The sequence below is a fragment of the Microtus oregoni genome, unplaced genomic scaffold (assembly GCF_018167655.1).
Source record: "Microtus oregoni isolate MIOR12 unplaced genomic scaffold, Mior012 000042F_ref0000377, whole genome shotgun sequence".
NCBI lineage: Eukaryota > Metazoa > Chordata > Mammalia > Rodentia > Cricetidae > Microtus > Microtus oregoni.
Genome location: NW_024543209.1, coordinates 6,040,828 through 6,060,316, shown reverse-complemented (window position 1 = coordinate 6,060,316; position 19,489 = coordinate 6,040,828). Strand labels below are relative to the sequence as shown.

Below are 19,489 nucleotides of genomic sequence, written 5' to 3'. Positions count from 1 at the left end.
ATACTTGGTGAGGTTTTTTGGAGAAGTGGTCAAGTCTATGACATCTTCTCTGGCTCTGATAAAAGCCACAAACAGGGCTAGAAAAATGGCTCAGCAGTTAAGAACACTGCTCTTGCAGGGGATCCAGGTTTGATTCACAGTACCCACACGATGGCGCACAGCCCTCTGTAAATCCAGTTTCAGGGAAGTACTAAGGCTTCTTCTGGCCCCTCATCAGCACTGCATTCACACAGTATACATACACAGTGTAGGCAAAACACTCATGTACATAAAAAATTTCAAAACATTTTAAATTAAAAAAAAAAAAACAACAACCAGCGCCACTTCTGTGGACACAACCTCTGAGTCAGTGCCACCAGGCTTCTCCAGGAGCTTACCGGGCTGTTTAGGGTCCTGCTGTGAAGCTTCATCAGAATGTGACAGCAGAGCAGGTGTGGTTATCTGTATGAGACAAGACTGGGCCCACTGACCTTCCTGGTTGAACTGTGGAGAGCTTATAAGGTTCAGCTGCCATATACGAGGCCCTTCTCCCACGCAAGGATATCTGGGAGGTGAACAGTTGTTGGGGTTGGGATGACTCTTCTTAGTGTTATAGCCGCCCATATATATCCTGGAAATAACCCCAGTTCCAAGCAAGCTGGACTTGGGGTGGGATTATTTTTGTGAGCCTTTGTTCAGATGTCTCCAGGAACCTGTACCTTCTGCTCAGCTATGCTGCTCACCATATTGTTTTGTTTTATTTTATTTCAAAATACTGGCCTTGTTGGACAAATAGGCGACGATCCAGTCTTCATTTGTAGATTTCCAAAACATTGACAGTGGTCTTTCCCTTTGGGAAATTCCAGACACTGATTCTGAGACAGAAATGCCCTTCTCTCTGAACCCTGGGACGAGAGCTATAAGAAAAGCATGCTGTCTCCTTAGGTTCTCTCTACATTTCGTTCTTTGGCTCTGTCTAGGGAGACCAGCCAGAGCAGCCATCCTGCAGTTACAACAAATCCTGGCAACTCACTCTTAAACTTTGATAGTTAGGAATATGTAGCATTATTATGAAATTAGGTTCAATTATTAGTTTACATTCTCCTTGGAGACTGTGTTTCATATAGTCTGCTATGCATAATCAAATAATTATATGAGGCTTTTCATGTCTCTCTCTATAAACAAGGAGCTTGTGTGTATCTTTAATAAGCTAGCTTAATGACTATAATCTATCGTTGACCTTTCGGATCATCCTGTAGTCAGTTTTAAATGTGGCTGAATAGAAGTATTTAGCACAGACAGCGAGGATTGAATCTCGAGTCTGACACTTGTGAGCAGTAGTGCAACAATAAAACTCATTAACTGCATTTTTCACCTGCTCTAACCCTTAATTAGTGCTTGTTTTAATTATGATCAGGTGGTGTTGCTTGTATTTAGTGCTAAAAGCCAGGTTCTCTACTAGTATAGATGGTTGGAGCAAGAGTGGGGCCACGCTGCTTTTACATGTACAGTTGGGTAAGAACTCCAAGGAGCATATATCTAAGTTAGGGCAGGGACCAAGATTTTCAGTGCCTCGAAATTAATCAATAGAAGAGTTAGACTTCATTTTAAGAATTGACTTCTAGTAAACAGTGGCAACATGCTTCCCAGACAAGTCTTGATGTGACCGTGCAGGTCTAGAGGATCTAGTCAGGTTTATGAGCCAAAATCAAGACCTAGAAGCAATGACAGTTTTTTTTTGTTAGCTTTTTTTAAAAATATTTTTCTATTATATGGGAAATTGTAAAACTCTCATGAACATTCTTTACCCAGTCTTTCTTGTGTTCTAGCCTCCTTGACCATAGCACATTTGGACACTGAAGTTGACCTTAAGTTATACAGGTTTAAGGTGGCATCCGCTAGGACTCTGCGCTGAAAGTTTAACTGCCTTCCCTTCAGAAGTACTGAACCCCTGTGGAGGACTTTGACACCCTGCATCCCCTGTCCAGCGAATGCTGACCTTGTCAGTGGCATCACTGTGGCGTTATTAACCGAACTTTCTATGGAGTTACTATCGTCATCTATCTGCTTGTGTCTGTGGACTCAGAGTCCACTTCATTCATCCAGTCATCCCCAGGCCCTGTAGCTAGATCAGTGTCTCACTCAGGTTCCAGCATTGGCCCTAGAAAGGAAGAGCCCTTCAGGTCTGATCCAAACTGATCATCTTTTCTAAGTAGTTCCTTTCTTTAGGACCCACGCCCAAGAAGTTCTAGCTCCAGAGTCATGCCATGCATTTCTCTTAGAACCCCTGGTTCCTTTTGCTGGAGGAACCAAGACCTAGTTACGGGCTGGTGCACTCATTGCTACCTACTGCCACCTCTTCGTGCCTCCATCATAAGGTTTAATTAGGCAATAGATGTGTGCATGTCGGTGTACACACACACACACACACACACACCGTTTGTATACACACTGAAACTTCCTGTTTCGTTCTGCCCCGTATTTATCTTTGCTTTTTCTGTTTCCTTCATTTTTGACTTCTTCTATGCACAGTGAGAAGTCAGGGGTCTCTGTAATCAGCATCAGCTACAGTTGGCCATATTGTTTCAGCTCTAGCATAGGTGGACTAGGTTTGGAGGTTCTCCTCTGTGCCCCAATGAGAGATTTGCAATCATAGCCTTGTAATTTTATGTTCCAAGATGGACATCTTATATTACATGCTAAAGTTGTGTAAGTCATTTTCATGCTTGGAATGGACATGCTCTTCTGGCTGTGTCGTCAGTGTCAAGCAGACACAAGATTGCCTGGGAGTAACTCTGGCTGCTGTCTGTCATCATTGCCTAGAGCTTTCTTGTTCATCTAAAGATACCGTGTGCTTTGCATGGGGGTTGGTTTGCAAGAATGGTGTCTGTTCAGTATTTCAGTTGACGGTCTTCCTTTGGGGATGCAAGTCAGAATTGGTCTCTGCTCTGGGCCTTCCTGAGAGCTGACTTAGCACTGGATGCAGAAACAGAAGATAGTGCATATTTCTGTTCTCACTGGGTTCCTTACGTGCACCATGTTTTTGGCTTCCTGGGCTCTAGTTGCTTAGCTTCTCTACCCCTCCCCAGGCTGGGCAATAGTCTTGTTCTTCCCACAGAGAGGAAAGTTCAGTTTCCTCCTGTTTCTTTCCCCATTGCAGTGAACATCACCAGCATCTGAGGTCATCAGTGCTCGCGTGTTTTACCTCACTAGATCAGACTTTTGTTTCTACAGTGGAGAGAGGGGAGAAGGGTCCAGGTGAAGTTCTTCGCCACTCCTGAGGCTGCTGCTTCTCTCCCATCTTGGGGCTAAATTGAATACCCACCACTGAGTGTCTAGATGGGCTTCATGGTATAGGTACCTAAAGAACCCCAGAGCTGTTAACAGTCTTAACAGACACCTGACTGGAAACAACTTGGATTCTGTCAACCATTTTTGATGAACTCCCCTGCCCAGTATTCTGTTACCTTTATCCCAGGTAACACTCTTGTTGTCTGCTTCCTTGCAGACACTGTCTTGCCTTAGATTTGGGCTATTGTCTTAAATTACAGTTCTTGGCTGAGTAGGGGGAAAGTTATACATGTAAAGTAACCCCTACTTTTGTTTTTACAAAGCAGTAATTTCAGGGTAGAGCAGGATTCAGCCAAGCTAGACTTTGCAGAAAGTCAGCATGGGATGAAACTTTCCTCTTCAGCAGCCTCTTCAGGATATCCAGTTCCTTTTTGTCTTTTCTGTTTCCCCATTTTCTGAGGCACCCAGAGTTTCCAGGAATGTATCCAGAAATTACTCATTCTAACATGGACCCTGAGTGGGATTCAACTAATTAATGTTGTTCTGTTATTTTACTACATAGTAGTAGAACTTTGAAAACAAAGAAGAAATCTTTGCATATTTTATCTTTAACTACTTTAATTGTAAAAATAACACACATCTATGATAATAAACATTTTAGTCTTTTCCATCCCTTAGAAATCACCCTCCAATGCTTTGGTGCATAGTTCCTATAAGACTTTTCTATTAAGAATTTATTTTTGTAAGAATTTTTTTTTGCCATGCAGAAAGAATACTAGAATAAATGAATGCTTGGGAAGGTTGGTAAAAATATCTACTGCGTATTTCTCTGTTTGCATTTTTTTTTCTGTTTTTCAAAAATTAAGGGTGGGCTCCTTTTGCCGGGGTAACACTATCGAGGAACCAGTGAATAACTGCAACCTGAGCCAGTACTTCATGTTTACATGGGCACAGTAAAGAATCAGCAGCCATAATGCATAGCCTAGAACAGTTACACCAACATGCCTCTTCCTGTGGCAGAATGATGCGTTCAAAGCCCTGGGGCTGAGAAGAAGTGAGATGATGTGGGTGTTGTTTATCCAGTGTTAGCCGTGGCAGTGGCACAGCACTCCACCTGACAGTACTTGACACATCCCATTACCAAGCCGACAAGCTACTCAGTGGTTAGCAGGCAGGTCTTTGTTGAGTGCTGGACAAAGGGCTGTTCCAGGCAAGACAGGGCAATCTGGGCACAATCTTATCCCACTATTCAGAATCATGCATAGGATAAAACCTACTATTTCTGGCACCCTCTGTTTAATTTTTATTTTTTGACTGCAATCCAAAATCAAAACCAGTGTCACAGTTTAATAAAAAAAATTTTGGAGTATATCACATACAACTAAACCATATATGGTCTAACACCCGTGTGGGATAGTGACCAAGAAATAGTGTAGAGTTTTCCCATCCCTCCCTTAAATGTTATCTTTTTACTTTGCAAGATTTTAAATAGTGATTTTTTAAAACCAAGTTTCACACGAATGCATGAGAATTTTAACACTATCATTTGAATCATCTCTAATAGTTCTTGAAAAGTGGTTGGTATTAATGATAGTATTTTTAGATAATATTCTTTTTGTAAGAAATGGGTCAAGTCATAGAAATAAGAAGACATATCAGTAAATTCTGAAAAAAAAAGGGGGAGGGATTGCAGTGATGCCTCAGTGATTAAAGTGCTCGCTACACAAGCACGAGGACTGGAGCTCAGGCCCCCAGCATCATGAAAAAGCCAAGCATAGCAGCATAGCGCTCTAACCACGGTGCGGGAAATAGACATAGGCTGATCTTCCAGAGTCACCAGCAAGCCAGTCTAGCTGAAGAAAGTTCAGGTTCAGTGAAAGACCCTGTCTCAAAAAACACAACATGGAGAAGTGATTAAGGAAGCCACTATGCCACCCTTTGGCTCTCACGTGTACCTACATGGGTGATATATGACACACACACACAGACACACACACGGGCATGGGCTTTAAATATGAGCATTATTACTAAGAAATCGTTTTAAACGTTTTCAATACAGTTAAAATTTATTTTATTAACAATTCAAATACCATCAAAGTGTGATGGTATTTTATTTTAAGTATTTATTTTTAATAAAAGGAGGTGATGGTAGTTTATTAAGCATTATTACTAAGAAATCAATTAAAACATGTTTCCAATATAGTTCAAATTTAAACTGTTTTACTAACAATTCAAGTACCATCAAAGTGTGATGGAATTTTATTTTTTAATAAGAGGAGGATACAAGCATATATACGGATGACATGACCACCCGATGGTTAAGGGGGAGGTTTTTATTATAGATCTGAGGAAAAAGTCAGAGGCAGCTGCAGGAATCTAGAGCAGAGAGAGAAATTGGCAGATTGAACTGACTGGACCTGGCCACAAGGGAAGCAGAAGCAAAGCAGAGGAGTGGGGGTTGGGAGGACACAGAGAAAGATAGCAAGAAGGGGGGGGGCAAGAAGAAGACAGACTGAGAACATTGAAAATAGCAATAGAGTAAAGATCATGAGTGGAGGGGGGAAGCCCATGAGCTAAAGTTTAGGACACAGGAAGCAAGCCTGTGATAGCAAGGGAGTCTAGAGACCAGCTTGCTATGGTATGCTAATGGGCAGTACAGACAGCCATTTGTCCTTTCTGCCTTTGGGAATTTGGGGAAATGGAGTTTCCTTTGGACAAAACAAGAAAATAGAAAAAAAGCTTATGAACAGTTGATCTTTTTATATTTAATTTTTGAGGCTTTATTTTCTCCAATACCTCTCACACTCTGCTTGTCCATTCTCTTTGAAGCCTCATTTCTTGTGCCTCCCTGCTACCCCAACCATGGCCCTTACTCTGATGTCCTTCCCTGAGTCCCTGCTACTAGACTGGCTGCTTCTTGTCAGTCCTCTGGCGTGTGCTCTGGGTAGCCCCGTCTTCTACATGCTTCAGTGTTGCCAAGCTTGTAAAAGTGAAAACATCGTGTTTGTGTGATTGTGGAGCACACTATAACAAACCCTCTTGTTTGTCATATTAGATGAAAAGCAGAGATTCAGTTATGAGCGGTCTGGATATGATCTTGAAGACTCTGACGGCCCAGACGAGGATGATAATGACAATGAAGAGGATGATGACGACAGCCAGGCAGAGTCTGGGCTCTCAGCAGCACCTTCCGTCACAGCCAGCCCACAGCATCTTCCGTCCAGAAGTGGCCTTCAGGATCCCGGGAGTGTAGAGGAAGACCTTAAAGTTCCCAGTTGCTTCTCAGGGGTACACACAGACCCTATGGACATTCTACCTAGAGCGTTACTCACCAAGATGACTGTTCTGAGCACAGTACAGATTGACTCCAACAGAACAGACTTACCATCAAAGGTCAGGCAGAATACTGCAAAAGATGAGCATGAAGTAGTTCCTCATGTAGACACTTCCAGGTCCCCAGAAGTTCCCCCCAGGTCTCCTGGCCATCAGATGTCTGTGGATTACCCTGAATCTGATATTCTGAGAAGTCCTACAGCTGCTAAGACTGTTGCTTCAATACAGGTAGATGAGCATTGGTGGTATTTGGTTTTTTTGTTTTCTCTTATTCTATTAGGAAGGCCTAATAGATTAAACCTAATAGATTAAAAAATTTATCCATGACCATATGAGTATCTACCTTTTTGTTGTTATAGCCAATGACAGAATTCATTTATATCTATTAAACTCCTGTTAAGTATCTGACAAAAAATTCACACATTGTATCCATAGCCTGTGATGCCTCCTTTGAAAATAATCCTTTATTATTTGATTTTTAAAAATCACAATAAAATATGTATGTACCAGTTGTAAACTCACATTCTGCAACTTAAGTGGTTGACTAGTTTTTCCACTAGTGTGGATATGGTGTGTGTTCAGCATCTATCTAGATTTTGTGCTTTGTTTGCTCCCGTCAACAAAAGATCTAGTAGACTTCAATGCAAAATTAACCTCACACAAAAATAACTCAAGCATTCATGTTGTTTGGATGAGCAGACTGCTGGGAGAGCTTGGGAAAGTTTCCTTGAAGAAGAAAGCTCAGGCCGGAACCTAGCTCCAGTAGAGAAAGTGTGCTGCATGCTTCCCCACGGCTGCCTCCTACCCAACAAATAATTCTCTTTGCCTCACAGTTCTCGTCCCTCTCCTATGTGTTAAATAAGGCAATAGGCTTTATTTCTTAATGGGAAAAGATGTTTCCCACTAGAGAAAAATAAAAGCTTGTAATTTTACATTCTAGCCTAAACTAATTTAATCTGTCAGTTTAATACAGAAATTAAATTATATATATGTATATATGCAAATGCATGTATGTATTATCAAGAAAAAGGTAGTATTAGAGAAAATGCATGGGTGGAAGGGGGGACAGGCAAGATTTATCCCTCCCTACCATTGTGTTCTAACTGCCTGTATCTCAGCATCTTCCACATGACTACCAGTGCCGAAATATTCAGTCTTCAGTAGATGTTTTATCAACTTCCGAATCAGTGAGCAAATAAATGAACAACCGCAGACCTTTGTCTTAATAGCAGCTCTTCATTTCATGAGTGAATAATTTCTCGGTTAATTTTTTCCCAGCTGAGTTGGTGCTCACAGCCAACCAATATGGCAATTTCTCAGCACTTCCTAGTCTCTAAAGTGGTGCTGGTGTTGCCAGAAAAATAGCACCAACATAAACATATAACCATGCTCATCTGTCAGTATAAAGTGATGACACCCAGAAAACTGGTTTGCAAATTACAAAATACAATTTTTTTTTTCTGGTATGAAGTAGGAAAGAATTAAAAATGAAGATTTTTATATTAAAAATAATTTTCAGGAAGCCAACAATTATAAAATACAAACATATAATCTTACCTCATTGAAAAGAACATACTGAACACTAGAACTCTGCTTTGATGAAGGAGGCGCAGCTATCATGGCTCATTGTCTCTTGTCTTTCAGGATTCGTCATCTCTAAGACTGTCTCCTGCTGTGGCCCAGCTCAACCCTCAGCCTGCAGCCCGGATTCCTCCCTCCTTTTCACCTCACCCTGACAGCCAAGAACGGAAGCCGCAAATAACCTTGCAGCCGCCTCCAGGCTTGCCTTCCCCTCAGACACATCTGTTCAGCCACCTCCCCTTGCATTCCCAACAGCAATCCAGGACCCCGTACAACATGGTTCCCGTTGGAGGTATCCATGTGGTGCCTACCGGCCTCACATACTCCACTTTTGTACCCATTCAGGCCGGACCAATGCAACTTACCATCCCTGCTGTGAGCGTTCTTCACAGAACCATGGGTACCCCCGGGACTACCATCACCGAAGTTTCTGGCACTGCTAATCGCCCCACTGGAGTGGCTGAATTGAGCAGTGTGGTGCCATGTATTCCCATCGGCCAAATCCACGTACCAGGCCTGCAGAACCTGAGTCACCCAGCCTTGCAGTCACTCACATCCCTGGGTATGGAAACCGTCAACATCGTGGGCCTGGCCAACGCCACCGTGGGCCCGCAGGTGCACCAGCCAGGCCTGGCCCTCAACGCAGTGGGGCTCCAGGTTCTGGCGAATGCGCCTGTACAGAGCAGCCCCGCCCCACAGGCGCACATCCCAGGTCTCCAGATCCTCAACATTGCCTTGCCCACCCTGATCCCCTCGGTCAGCCCGGTGGCTGTGGGCACCGCGGGAACCCCCGAGACTGCTGCTTCCAACAGCAAAGCTCAGGAGCTGCAGACGCCCACAGGCCAGGGACACAGCGCCGAGCCGCCCCAGGGCTCACCCGAAGGCCCTCAGGAAACCCCCAAAACAGTGCCCAGACCCTCAGCCGACCACGCAAGGCCTGAGGCCCCAAGCAAAATGGACACCAAGAAGGTGGCCTCCGTGAGTCACGTGTTGCCCGGGCGTTCCTCTGCGCAGGCGCAGCCAGCACCCACACCGGAAGCTTTACAAAAGATAGCAACTTCAGGCCCTGCATCGCTCCCCACAGACAGACCAGCTCCCAGGCCCCCGGTGCCCCACAGGCAACCCATTGTGCACTTCAGCGACGTGAGCAGCGATGATGACGAGGACAGGCTTGTCATAGCAACCTAGTGGTTTATTTTTTATTGATTTTTTTTAATAACAGGTTTTTTTTGAAAACCCTCCTTTCCTTAAAGCACATTTTTTTCTGACATAAACTCATGACTAATCTTTGTGCAATCATGAACTTTTGACCAATAATTGTGTTTTGTGTCAACTCCAGCCATTTTTGTACATGTTGTATAGACAATTGTGCCTTTTAGGAGTTTATGTTTAGAATCTGTACAGATCGTTGACTATCTATATACATACAAATATGTTATATATGTATATGAAAACCAGGTAGTTGTGTTTAGTAGAAACCTGTCAAATAAATCAGATGATTAAATTATATGTTGTACTGTTAAATATAAATTTTTATGGCTGTGGGGCAGTTTCTGTGTATAAATTAGTATGTAAACCCCATATTTATTGTATCCATATTAGTCTCTGCAAATGGATCTGTCATTGTGTGTGACAGTAAACTGTACACTTCAGACAGAGTTTCTGTGTTATGAACTGTCCCAGTAAAATACTGTTTACTAACTTTAGTGGTGCTGTGGTCGTGCTGTCTTTAAACCTCTCTGGGAAAGTAGCTTCAAGACGTGTGCCTTCCACAAATGGTCCTTAGTTCTGAGAAACAAGGCTTCAGTGGTCTCTTTCCCTGGGAAACTGGCTAGAGTCCAACAGTTGGGACTAAAGACAATGTTTTTCTAATTGTCAGAAGTAGTTTAGTAGCTGTCTACTTGTTAGAAGACTGAATTCTTAACATTGTCTATAAATGTCTAAAACGGGCATACTGACCTTAAATGTGGCCTTGGAAAACTCTGGAAAATGTAAATTAAGCGAAAAACAGTCCTGAGATCCACAAAGCTCCCTTCCAGGCTTTAACCCTATGTTCTTAGCCATGGGCTCCTGATTCTTTCAGATGTGCTTTTATGTGGAGAGTTCTGTCTACCACCAAACCCTAAAGGACCCAAGAGTCATCGGTAAGAAGAACCTAGACCTCTAATTTAAGTAACTCTAGGAATGATTGCTCCTATCCTGAGAAATTCCACTCAGTCATATAGGGAGATGCCTGGCGGTGGGATAGCACAGTTCTCACTGCAGCTCTTTGCCTTGTTTTCCAAGGACTGCAGGTGCTAGGTGTGTGGAACATATTTTAATTTGGGACTTGAATTTTAGCACAACTTTCAGGCAGTGTATCACAGGTTTAATTGTTCTCTTCATGAAGTCAGTGAGACTGTTAGAGGGGAATATGCAAGAACTTTGGAAACACCCTGCTAGTCACTCCGAAGATCATTTCTGTGGCTCTGGAAATGGCACCTGGAGCCCCACCTATCTGGCTTATAATTAGGTTTTCCAACCTGCACTCCAATTGACAAGCAAACTCCGGATCTATGGTACTGTTTTTTTTTTTTCCTTATGGCAGTACATTTTTGCTTCAATCGTTAAATTTCCACAAATAGTGCAAACTTCATTTTGAAAAGAATCCTAGAAAATTCAACTATGGAAGTTCCCTTGCTCTCACGGCCTAGTTGAAACCAAGTTCTATTACCCGATCTCTTACAGTCCTTGTTTTCCCTTCTTGTCATGACATTGAATTCTCCTTTTGCCTAGCATTTTAAAGTAACATGTAAGCAACACTGCCCCCAATAAGGACACTGTAGATGGGTCTATGAGTTCTCTAAACTCAAAAGTCCTGCTTGCTAATTTTAGCACTGAGGTTTTCAAATGCATTAAATAGATATCATTAATTTGGAGGATTCCTACATTTAACCATGGATTAAATGTTGTTTTATACTCAATGTTTTTTGGAAATTTAATAACGATCTGGGGTAACTTAATATTATTTTGTACTTCAGGTGTTTCAAGATTCAACCTATTTTGCACATACAATTAATACTAATGACTTTCATATTTCAATGTGGCTTTTCAAGTATTTTCCTAATGCAGTTAGTCACCATCATTCAAATTAAGGTTTTCTAATTACTATAAGGCAAAAAAGATGCATTCTCAAAGTGCTGGCCAGTGATTAGCTGCATGCTAGGCAGCACCAGGGACTCCAGTGTCCAGCCAGCCTTGCAATCCCAAAGGTGAACAACAGTAATGGAGTATGCTGTGTTGCTGACCTAGACTGCCCAGATGGGTGGGTGGGTGCAATAACTGCATATTTGGTTCAAAATGCTTCCAACTTGTGGCAATTTATCAGGATGTAATTCCATCCTAGCTGAGGATCATCTTAGCCAGATAGAACATATTTCTAAAACCTAAGTCCTTGTATTTGAAATAATTACACGCACAAAATATGTGAGGGAATAGTTCATTTTGAGTGGTTTCTCCAGTTATCTTCCCAAGGAAGCTCTTTCCTCTAGATATTTTCAGATATGAATGATTTGCAAATAATTCCATCCACAGAGCAGGTGACACTGCGTTAGACTTCTGTCCTTTTTTTACTTCCTGCAAGACCCAGATTAGGAGAAAACTAAGATGCAATGACATCTAATCTCTTTATTTAATTATTAAATTATTGGTAAAAATGAGCTGTAACTCAGTGGTAGAGCATTTGCAGGGCATATAGTAAGCCTCGGTCGGTGGCTCTCAGTTTGTGGGTCACAAGTCTTGGCAAACCTGTCTCCAAAAATATTTACATTATGATTCATAACAGTAACAAAAATCAGTTCCGAAGTAGCAGTGTGAGGGGGTCACAACATGAGAACCTGTATTAATGTGTTGCAGCATTAGGAAGGTTGAGAACCACGGCACTAGCTAGTTCTGAAAAGACTTAAAAACAATATGTTAATATCTTCTTGCATGAATCTACCACCATGCCACCACCAGCCGTGTTGGAAAAACACCTGAACTGAAGGTCATTTTTCTCGTTTTCACAGATGAATTTACCAGTTTGGAAACTTTATTATAAGTTAACAAAAATCAAGGGCATTCAAGCAACTTGTTTTCATGCTCAAAACTTTAGCCACAGTGATAATTATTCCTTTCAGAATGATAATTAACTGACATTTAATGTGGAGATTTTTGCTTTTCATTTCTTGTTTTTATAACACAGCTATGATTTTCCTTTCACAGAAATGGTGTAAATAACACTTTTCTCATTAATCTCTGACCTGGAGTTTAAATGACATCCCTTAACAAGGATTAGGGAATGTGATAGATATTTCTGTTTGAAGATTGTGAAGTACATTTTCTTTTTGATAAATGCTCAGGTCAAACTACACCATCTTTTTGATACTTCTACTTTGACCTTGAGTCTTTCCCCTATCACTTAATTTTCTGAGCCTTTTCACCTGTTCTCTGAGAACCTCATACAGTGTATTTTGATCGTTTCCTGGCCTGTTTCTTACCTTCCAGATCCACTCCCACTTCCCTACTCCCCACCCAAGTTCATGTCCTTTTAATAACCCATTGACTCCAATTTACACTGTCTATACTTAATCTTTTACTTTTGACGTCAAGATTGAGCAACACCAAAATGGTGATTTTCATTTTAAAACTATATAAAATTTTAGGGTAGTAAATCTTAAAACAGGAATCTTCCTTCAAAATATGATTGTTGTCTTATTTAATCTTCAAAGATAATTATTAGATACGTTTATGATATTTTAATGACAATAACTTCCTACTGTCATAAAAATGGAAAGAATGCATTTAAAGCAAGGATAGTCAAATGATTTTTTTCTATAAATTACATAATCTGAAAGTCTCAAGGACTTTCTACCTATAAACAATGTGTTCCCTATCTTTTCATACAAAGGTTAATCTACAGCCTTGCACATTCTGTGTGAAGCATTGCGAGAACCCCTGCATGCGTAGCTATTCAGATGTTTTCTAGTCTTTGAAATCAGGGTTGAATCTGAAGTTTCTCAGGCTTTGAAAACTAAGTGACAACTTAATTACGAACCAATTCCAAAACTATGCAAGTTACACTGGAAGATCTAGTTCTCAACCCAATGGAGCACCTGCTTGAGTCCATATAAAGCTAAAAAAATCACATTAAGCCACATACAGTTTAGAAACCATAGGTTATGACCATATGAGAAGTGAGAGTTAATTATAAAGTAATTAATAAATTATTTAAGTGTAATGGGAACTGCTGTACTTTGAAGGAGGTGTAGTATTTGAGACTTTAAAATAATCATCATGCCAAATGGTAAAACAAGAAAAGTCACAGAGACTAAGAAAAGTGGAAAAGGAAAGAATCACTTAGACATTGTATAAATATGCAGCACCAGCAACACAGAAAGTACTCAGAGGATGCAATTGTAATACAAATTAAATGGCATCTGCCCTTCAGGAGCTTGAGCTCTATAGAAAAGTAAGTAAGCAAAATGAATAGGAACTTGAGTGGTCTAAAGTGGTACATGGTGCAACTGAGCAGAATGCAAATGAGGGAACTTCTGGCTGGGCTGATCAGCAAATGCTTCAAAGAGGTGACATAAACCTTGGCCCTACAGGGACCCTGATAAACAGAGAAAATAAATCAGTGGGAAGAACAGTACAGATGGGAGGGACACCTAGGAGAAGCAGACGTCAGACATAACCAGACCAAATACCATTTGTGATCTCCTTTGTTCCTTTGATCAGGCTGGATCTTTTCAGGTCTTAAGCAAGGGAGCTCTGTCTCACAGATGTTATAAAAGTCTGCCTTGTTGAAGGAGGCTGCTCATTCATTCCTGGCCACTTAGACCCAAAATAATCACACAGAAACTATATTATTTGAAATACTGTTTGGCTAATAGCTTACGCATATTTCTGACTAACTCTTATATCTTAAATTAACCCATTTCTATTAGTCTGTGTATCGCCACGTGACTGTGGCTTACTGGCAAGGTTCCAGAGCGTCTGTCTCTAGCAGTGGCTACATGGCTTCTCCTGACTCCATCTTTTCTCTCTCTCTCTCTCTCTCTATATATATATATGTGTGTGTGTGTGTGTGTGTGTGTGTGTGTGTGTGTGTGTGTGTTATTGCAAATAATATAGTTTCTGTGCGTTTTTTGCAGGACTGGGTGGGACAAGAACCTCCGACAACACTGCCTTGCTGGATTGAGCAGTGCAACAGCATTCTTTATATGTAAGCCACTTATTTGGGATTCAGCAAAGCATCTGACAAGGCTGTGATGGCATTCTGGAGAACAAAGGCTAGATCTCAGCTTGATTAGGACTATGGGCGCCAGAGCACAGGGCACTCAGCAGGCCATTTTAGTAGAGAGAACACAGCACAGGCTTAAGATCCTAATTTATGGCACTAACAAGACAGCAGATAGAGAGGAGAGGGAGGTGATGCAGAGGAGGGTGGGAAGCAAGCAATCTACCTTTGCCAAGGCCACAATATCATTTCTTTTATAGTCAATAGACTTGGTGAAATTACAGAAGCCATGGTTGATGACCCAAGTAAGTGTGCATCAGCAGGCAAAGAGATTTCATGTCAGACAGAATTGAGCAGGAAAAGAGTTTTAGCACTTGGGATGAAATTATACCAATTATCAATTTAGTATCTTCTGTTCCTTTTGTAGCCCACCAGGAAATGTACAATCTTGGGGATGTTAAGAGTATGCTGTTTAGTCAGTAGATATATAGTTCAATGAATAAAGCACGTGCTACACAACCATGAAGACCACAGTTTGCATCCCCAGGAATGCCCCCCCCCAAAAGACATAATGGCTACCTGTAATCCCAGAGCTTCAGAGGTAGAGGTGAGGGCATGGTCCCTGGTGTGAGTTAGCTAGCTGGACTAGCCAGAATTAGCCCCAGGTTCAGCAAGCAATTTTGCCTCAATAATTAGAGAACAATTGCAGAAGACACCTGACATCAACCTCTGGCCTCCACACACAAGCACACACATGTGCAGGTGTATATCCCAACATGTACACCCGCACACATGCGAACAAACACATGTATACACAGATAAACCAAAATGATCCAATTTTAAAAACCGGGCAATTTTCTTAAGCTAATAGGATAATTCACACCAGATTTTTGTTCAGAGATATATGTAAACTGCTCCATTTGTAGGCCAGTACAGTATGAAACTAGTCACACAACAGATACACTATGATGCCATCCCCATTTTATGGTTGAGAAAGTTGTTCAGGCTTACAAAGCTAACTGAATAGTGGGCTGCCTGACATTTTCCCATCAACCTCTGTCATGATTTATAGTCGTTGGGTTATATTGTGTTCATTTCTAGGTGAAAACCGGTTAGTATTCAAAAAATATGCCATTTCCTTCAGAAATGAATATGTCTAGTGCTATGCATATTTGTGTAGATAATAGATTTTTATAACCTTTTTCTAATCCCTTTCTCATACTTTGTATAATAGGAGTCTTAAAAAATTTAGTGATGAAACATTTAATTCAAATAGCAGGAGGAAAATGGTATTCAAAAGTGACAATTCCAGTCAAGCATAAGACATGTAAATTCCTAAGTACAGTAGGTTTCAATTATTAATCATTATATAACAAAATATCTTTGTTAACATATGATGATGAAGCTTAGGTGGAAAGGAAGAAAGAAAAACGTGGATTCATACTGTTTTGGGTCTTGCTGTGGTTGAAAAATAGCCTGGCCTATTATAATAATAATAATACTATAATGTCCCCAAGTTTGATCCTTTCAGAAATATTTTTCAAAAGGAATGGAGCAAATACTCAGTATTTATGATGAGAATGATCACTAAAACACTTGTTCCTGTGAAACAAGGCTTCAGATTGTCCTTCTTTTCTTACACTTATTTAATTACAATGAAAAGAAAGTAATCAGAAAATTTAGAAGGAAACAAAGATACTCATTGTTGCCATTTATGAAAGGAGAGAGAGAGAGAGAGAGAGAGAGAGAGAGAGAGAGAGAGAAAGGGAGAGAGAGAGAGAGAGTTCGTGGCAAATGCTTCTCGCTATGAGCCAGTAGGGTCACCACGCAGCTCTCAGACTCTTTGGGTTTGAGAAATGTAAAAGTGAATAAATTACCTTACTTTGGTTGTTCATATACCTGTAGATAGATATATATATATATATATATATATATATATATATATATATCTTTTATGAAGACCAATAGACATTAGCTACTCTTTATTCTTGCTGGAGACAAACCATCTTTTATTCACTTGTTTTTAGTGACTTGAAAGACAGTCTGTTTAATTGTTTACCTGTGAGTGTTGCCAAATGGGAGGATCTGAAGAAGCCAATCTAGACGGAAGACATCAGGCTTTACATTCCTGGAGGGCAGTCATGGAAGGAAAAGCCAGCTTTGCGATCATTCAATTAGTCCAGCAAGCTTAGTTTTCTTTGCTAACAGCAAGGCTTATTTTTGCCCAGTAAGGTCAAATGTTAAGACTACTTTTGATTTGCCGTTTGTATTCTTTGACATATTTGGATTTAGTTATTTTGAAACATCTTTATCCATTAGACAGCAAGGTATGTCCAGGACCTTTGACATTCATATTCACTGGAAGAATCTTGCAATTCCATGCAAAGAGTTGTTATTAATAACCACTCATGCAATCATAATTATTGATTCAAAAATCCAATCTTCATTAAAAGCATAATAACTATTCTGATGAATAGTTAATATAACTCACATAATTTCACAGTCTACAAAAGTTGAGACATTTTGCATTCATGATGTTGATTACAAAAAAAAAATCTTGAAAATATTCCACCATAAGCATGAGAAGAAATTTGTTTTTTAAGAAAACGACTCAGTCCCAAACCACAAAAAAAAAAAAAAAAAAAAAAGCCTGTATATTTAAGGCAGTTAAATGTTTAATACAATATTTTTCTGGTCTCATCCTGTGTTAGAAAAAAGTATAAAGCATTCAGTGTAGGGCACAGCAGCTTCCTTTGATGCTTAAGCAACCCAGAGTGCCTCAGGTCAGAGTTCCAAAGTCCCTTAAATGGAGATAATGATCCGACCTGACACCAGGACCCCAGGGGCCTAGCCTAGAAAAAAAAAATGTACTGTTTGTTTTGTTTTGTAACTAAACAAATTCCTTGAATCCTTTGTTATTCTTTTTCTAAATCCTTCAAAAAGAGAAAAGGTGACAGGGTGGGAGGCGGGATTTGAAAGACATAACAGATTCAGGCATCAAAACATGTAAAGTCTCTGCTGAGTCCGGTTGAGTGTTCTTTAGAATCTCAGCTGAAATGGATACGGCCACGGCAGGCGCTCATTAATGCTTCTCCCTAAGGTAGGGAAAGCCTTTGTTGGATTGTGTTGTTTTAAACACCTACCACTGCAGCATGAAGACTACATGCTGAACGCATGTATACATGATTTTCAGTGGTTCACAAATGAACACCTTACAGATTCTGTGCATTTCCTTAATTCAGAGTATAGAGTATAATCAACCGTAGTTCAGTCACTGCTCGAGGTTCAAGTGGCCATAGCCTGTTTTCCTGTTAGATGCCATCTCACAAATGCGTGTGCCAGTAGCGTGTGGATGAGAAAGAACACATTAAAAAAAAAAAAAAAACCAAAAATCCCTCTTTGCAACAACATCATTGGTTAAGGATAATCTGCGGTTATCTGTTCATCAAACAAAAACAAGCATTTGCCCTGATTCAATTATTTAATAATAGAAACCCAGTGCTGAAGAACAGATTGAGTAAATGCAGACTCCACGTGGACAGCCAACCAGCTGACTGTCTGAATGTGTGCTTTCTGTGCCTCGATTTTCTCATTTATTAGTCGGCAGAAAGAAGTCCTTTCTTGAGGAGACTTTTGGGGAAATTGAAGCAGGAGTATTGCAATGTACTAAACAATTCTTAGGACCTGGCAATATACGAGTTAACATTAACACTGCCCTGATGCTTTATAATAGAACAGATACTGACAAATACTCAGAAGCAGCTTATCACCTGTCAGATGGCAGTCATATCTTCATTGGAAGTCATGTTAGAACACACACACACACACACACACACACACACACTTTAACATACTGTGCCTTATTCAGAATGTCCTCCCTCAGTATTTAAGAGAAAAATCAGACAATCAGATTGCATTAGTTGCTCTTTTGTAGCTGTGATAAAACGCCATGACTAGAAACCACTTACAGACTGAAGAGTTTGGAGGGCTAATGGTAAGCCACTAACGTCCCCAGCATTTGTGGATACCCACTTAGCCCATTGGCCTTTGCAGTTTGGGTTATGCTGGACTCCTAATTCCCCATCACCTTCTGCCAGGTCCAAGGCTGTTCCCAATTGAAGAAGGCAGAATCTGATCTCTCAGCATAATTGGAAACTGATGAGTCAAAGAGATGTGCTGTTTGACTCTAGAGAATATTATTTATTAAGTCCTGTTTATCAAGCTCAGAATTCTATATATATATATATATATATATATATATATATATATATATATATATAAAAGGAAAGCTCGAGCTAATGCTTTCAGATACTTATTTAGTAAAAAAAAAAAAAAGAAAGAAAATAAGGTTCAAAGAGAATAGAGAACCCCCACCTTTAAAAAAGATGCAAATAAAAAAGGATGATAGAATTCTAGCACTTGCTTACCATATATAAGGCTCTATGAGCCCCACTACCACAAACAGAAAGAAAGATAAGGGGGAAGAGATGAAGGAGAGAAGACAAAAAAGGAGGAAGAGGAGGAAGAGGAAGAGGAGGAGGAGGAGGAATAGGAGGAGGAGGAGGAGGAGAAGGAGGAGGAGGAGGAGGAGGAGGAGGAGGAGGAGGAGGAGGAGGAGGAGAAGGAGGAGGAGGAGGAGAGAAAACGAAATCTGGCCTCAGCTACTTAGTCATGAGGTCAAGGCCACCTAGGATAAGTGAGACTTTCTCCAGAAATAGAAAGAACCACATTCATGGTGGCGTTACGTATAGGTTTTAGATGCAGTGTATGGAATTATATTCTTCCTACATAACTGATGGGCTTTCTAAGCTGGAGAATTATTACCACATCTTTATAAATGGGAATAATACTAGCAACTTTAGAAATTAGAGGAAATTCAGTGAAATGTCATATAGCGTGTGTCAGAAAGCTGCCTAGCCTTTGACAAGTGTTCAGTTAAACGTAGCTCTTACTATTGTTGCCATTTGTGTGTGTGTTGGGGGGGGGGAACCAAAGCTAGAAATCTGAGAACAAATGGCAATGGACAACAAGCAACTATTCCTACTG

The 19,489-nt window shown here is 40.6% G+C and overlaps 1 protein-coding gene across 4 annotated transcripts in view; it reads left to right on the top strand.

The window, feature by feature from the left end:
• Positions 1-9,890, top strand: part of Hivep1 (HIVEP zinc finger 1) — a 138,082-nt gene extending 128,192 nt beyond the window's left edge. For all 4 annotated transcript variants that reach the window (XM_041632624.1, XM_041632621.1, XM_041632622.1 and 1 more), the window contains 2 exons: positions 6,326-6,831; positions 8,248-9,890. In XM_041632624.1, the coding sequence (XP_041488558.1) occupies positions 6,326-6,831; positions 8,248-9,372 (1,631 nt within the window). In that variant the 3' untranslated portion in view covers positions 9,373-9,890. The remainder of the gene's footprint in view (positions 1-6,325; positions 6,832-8,247) is intronic.
• The last annotated feature ends 9,599 nt before the right edge of the window (positions 9,891-19,489 follow it).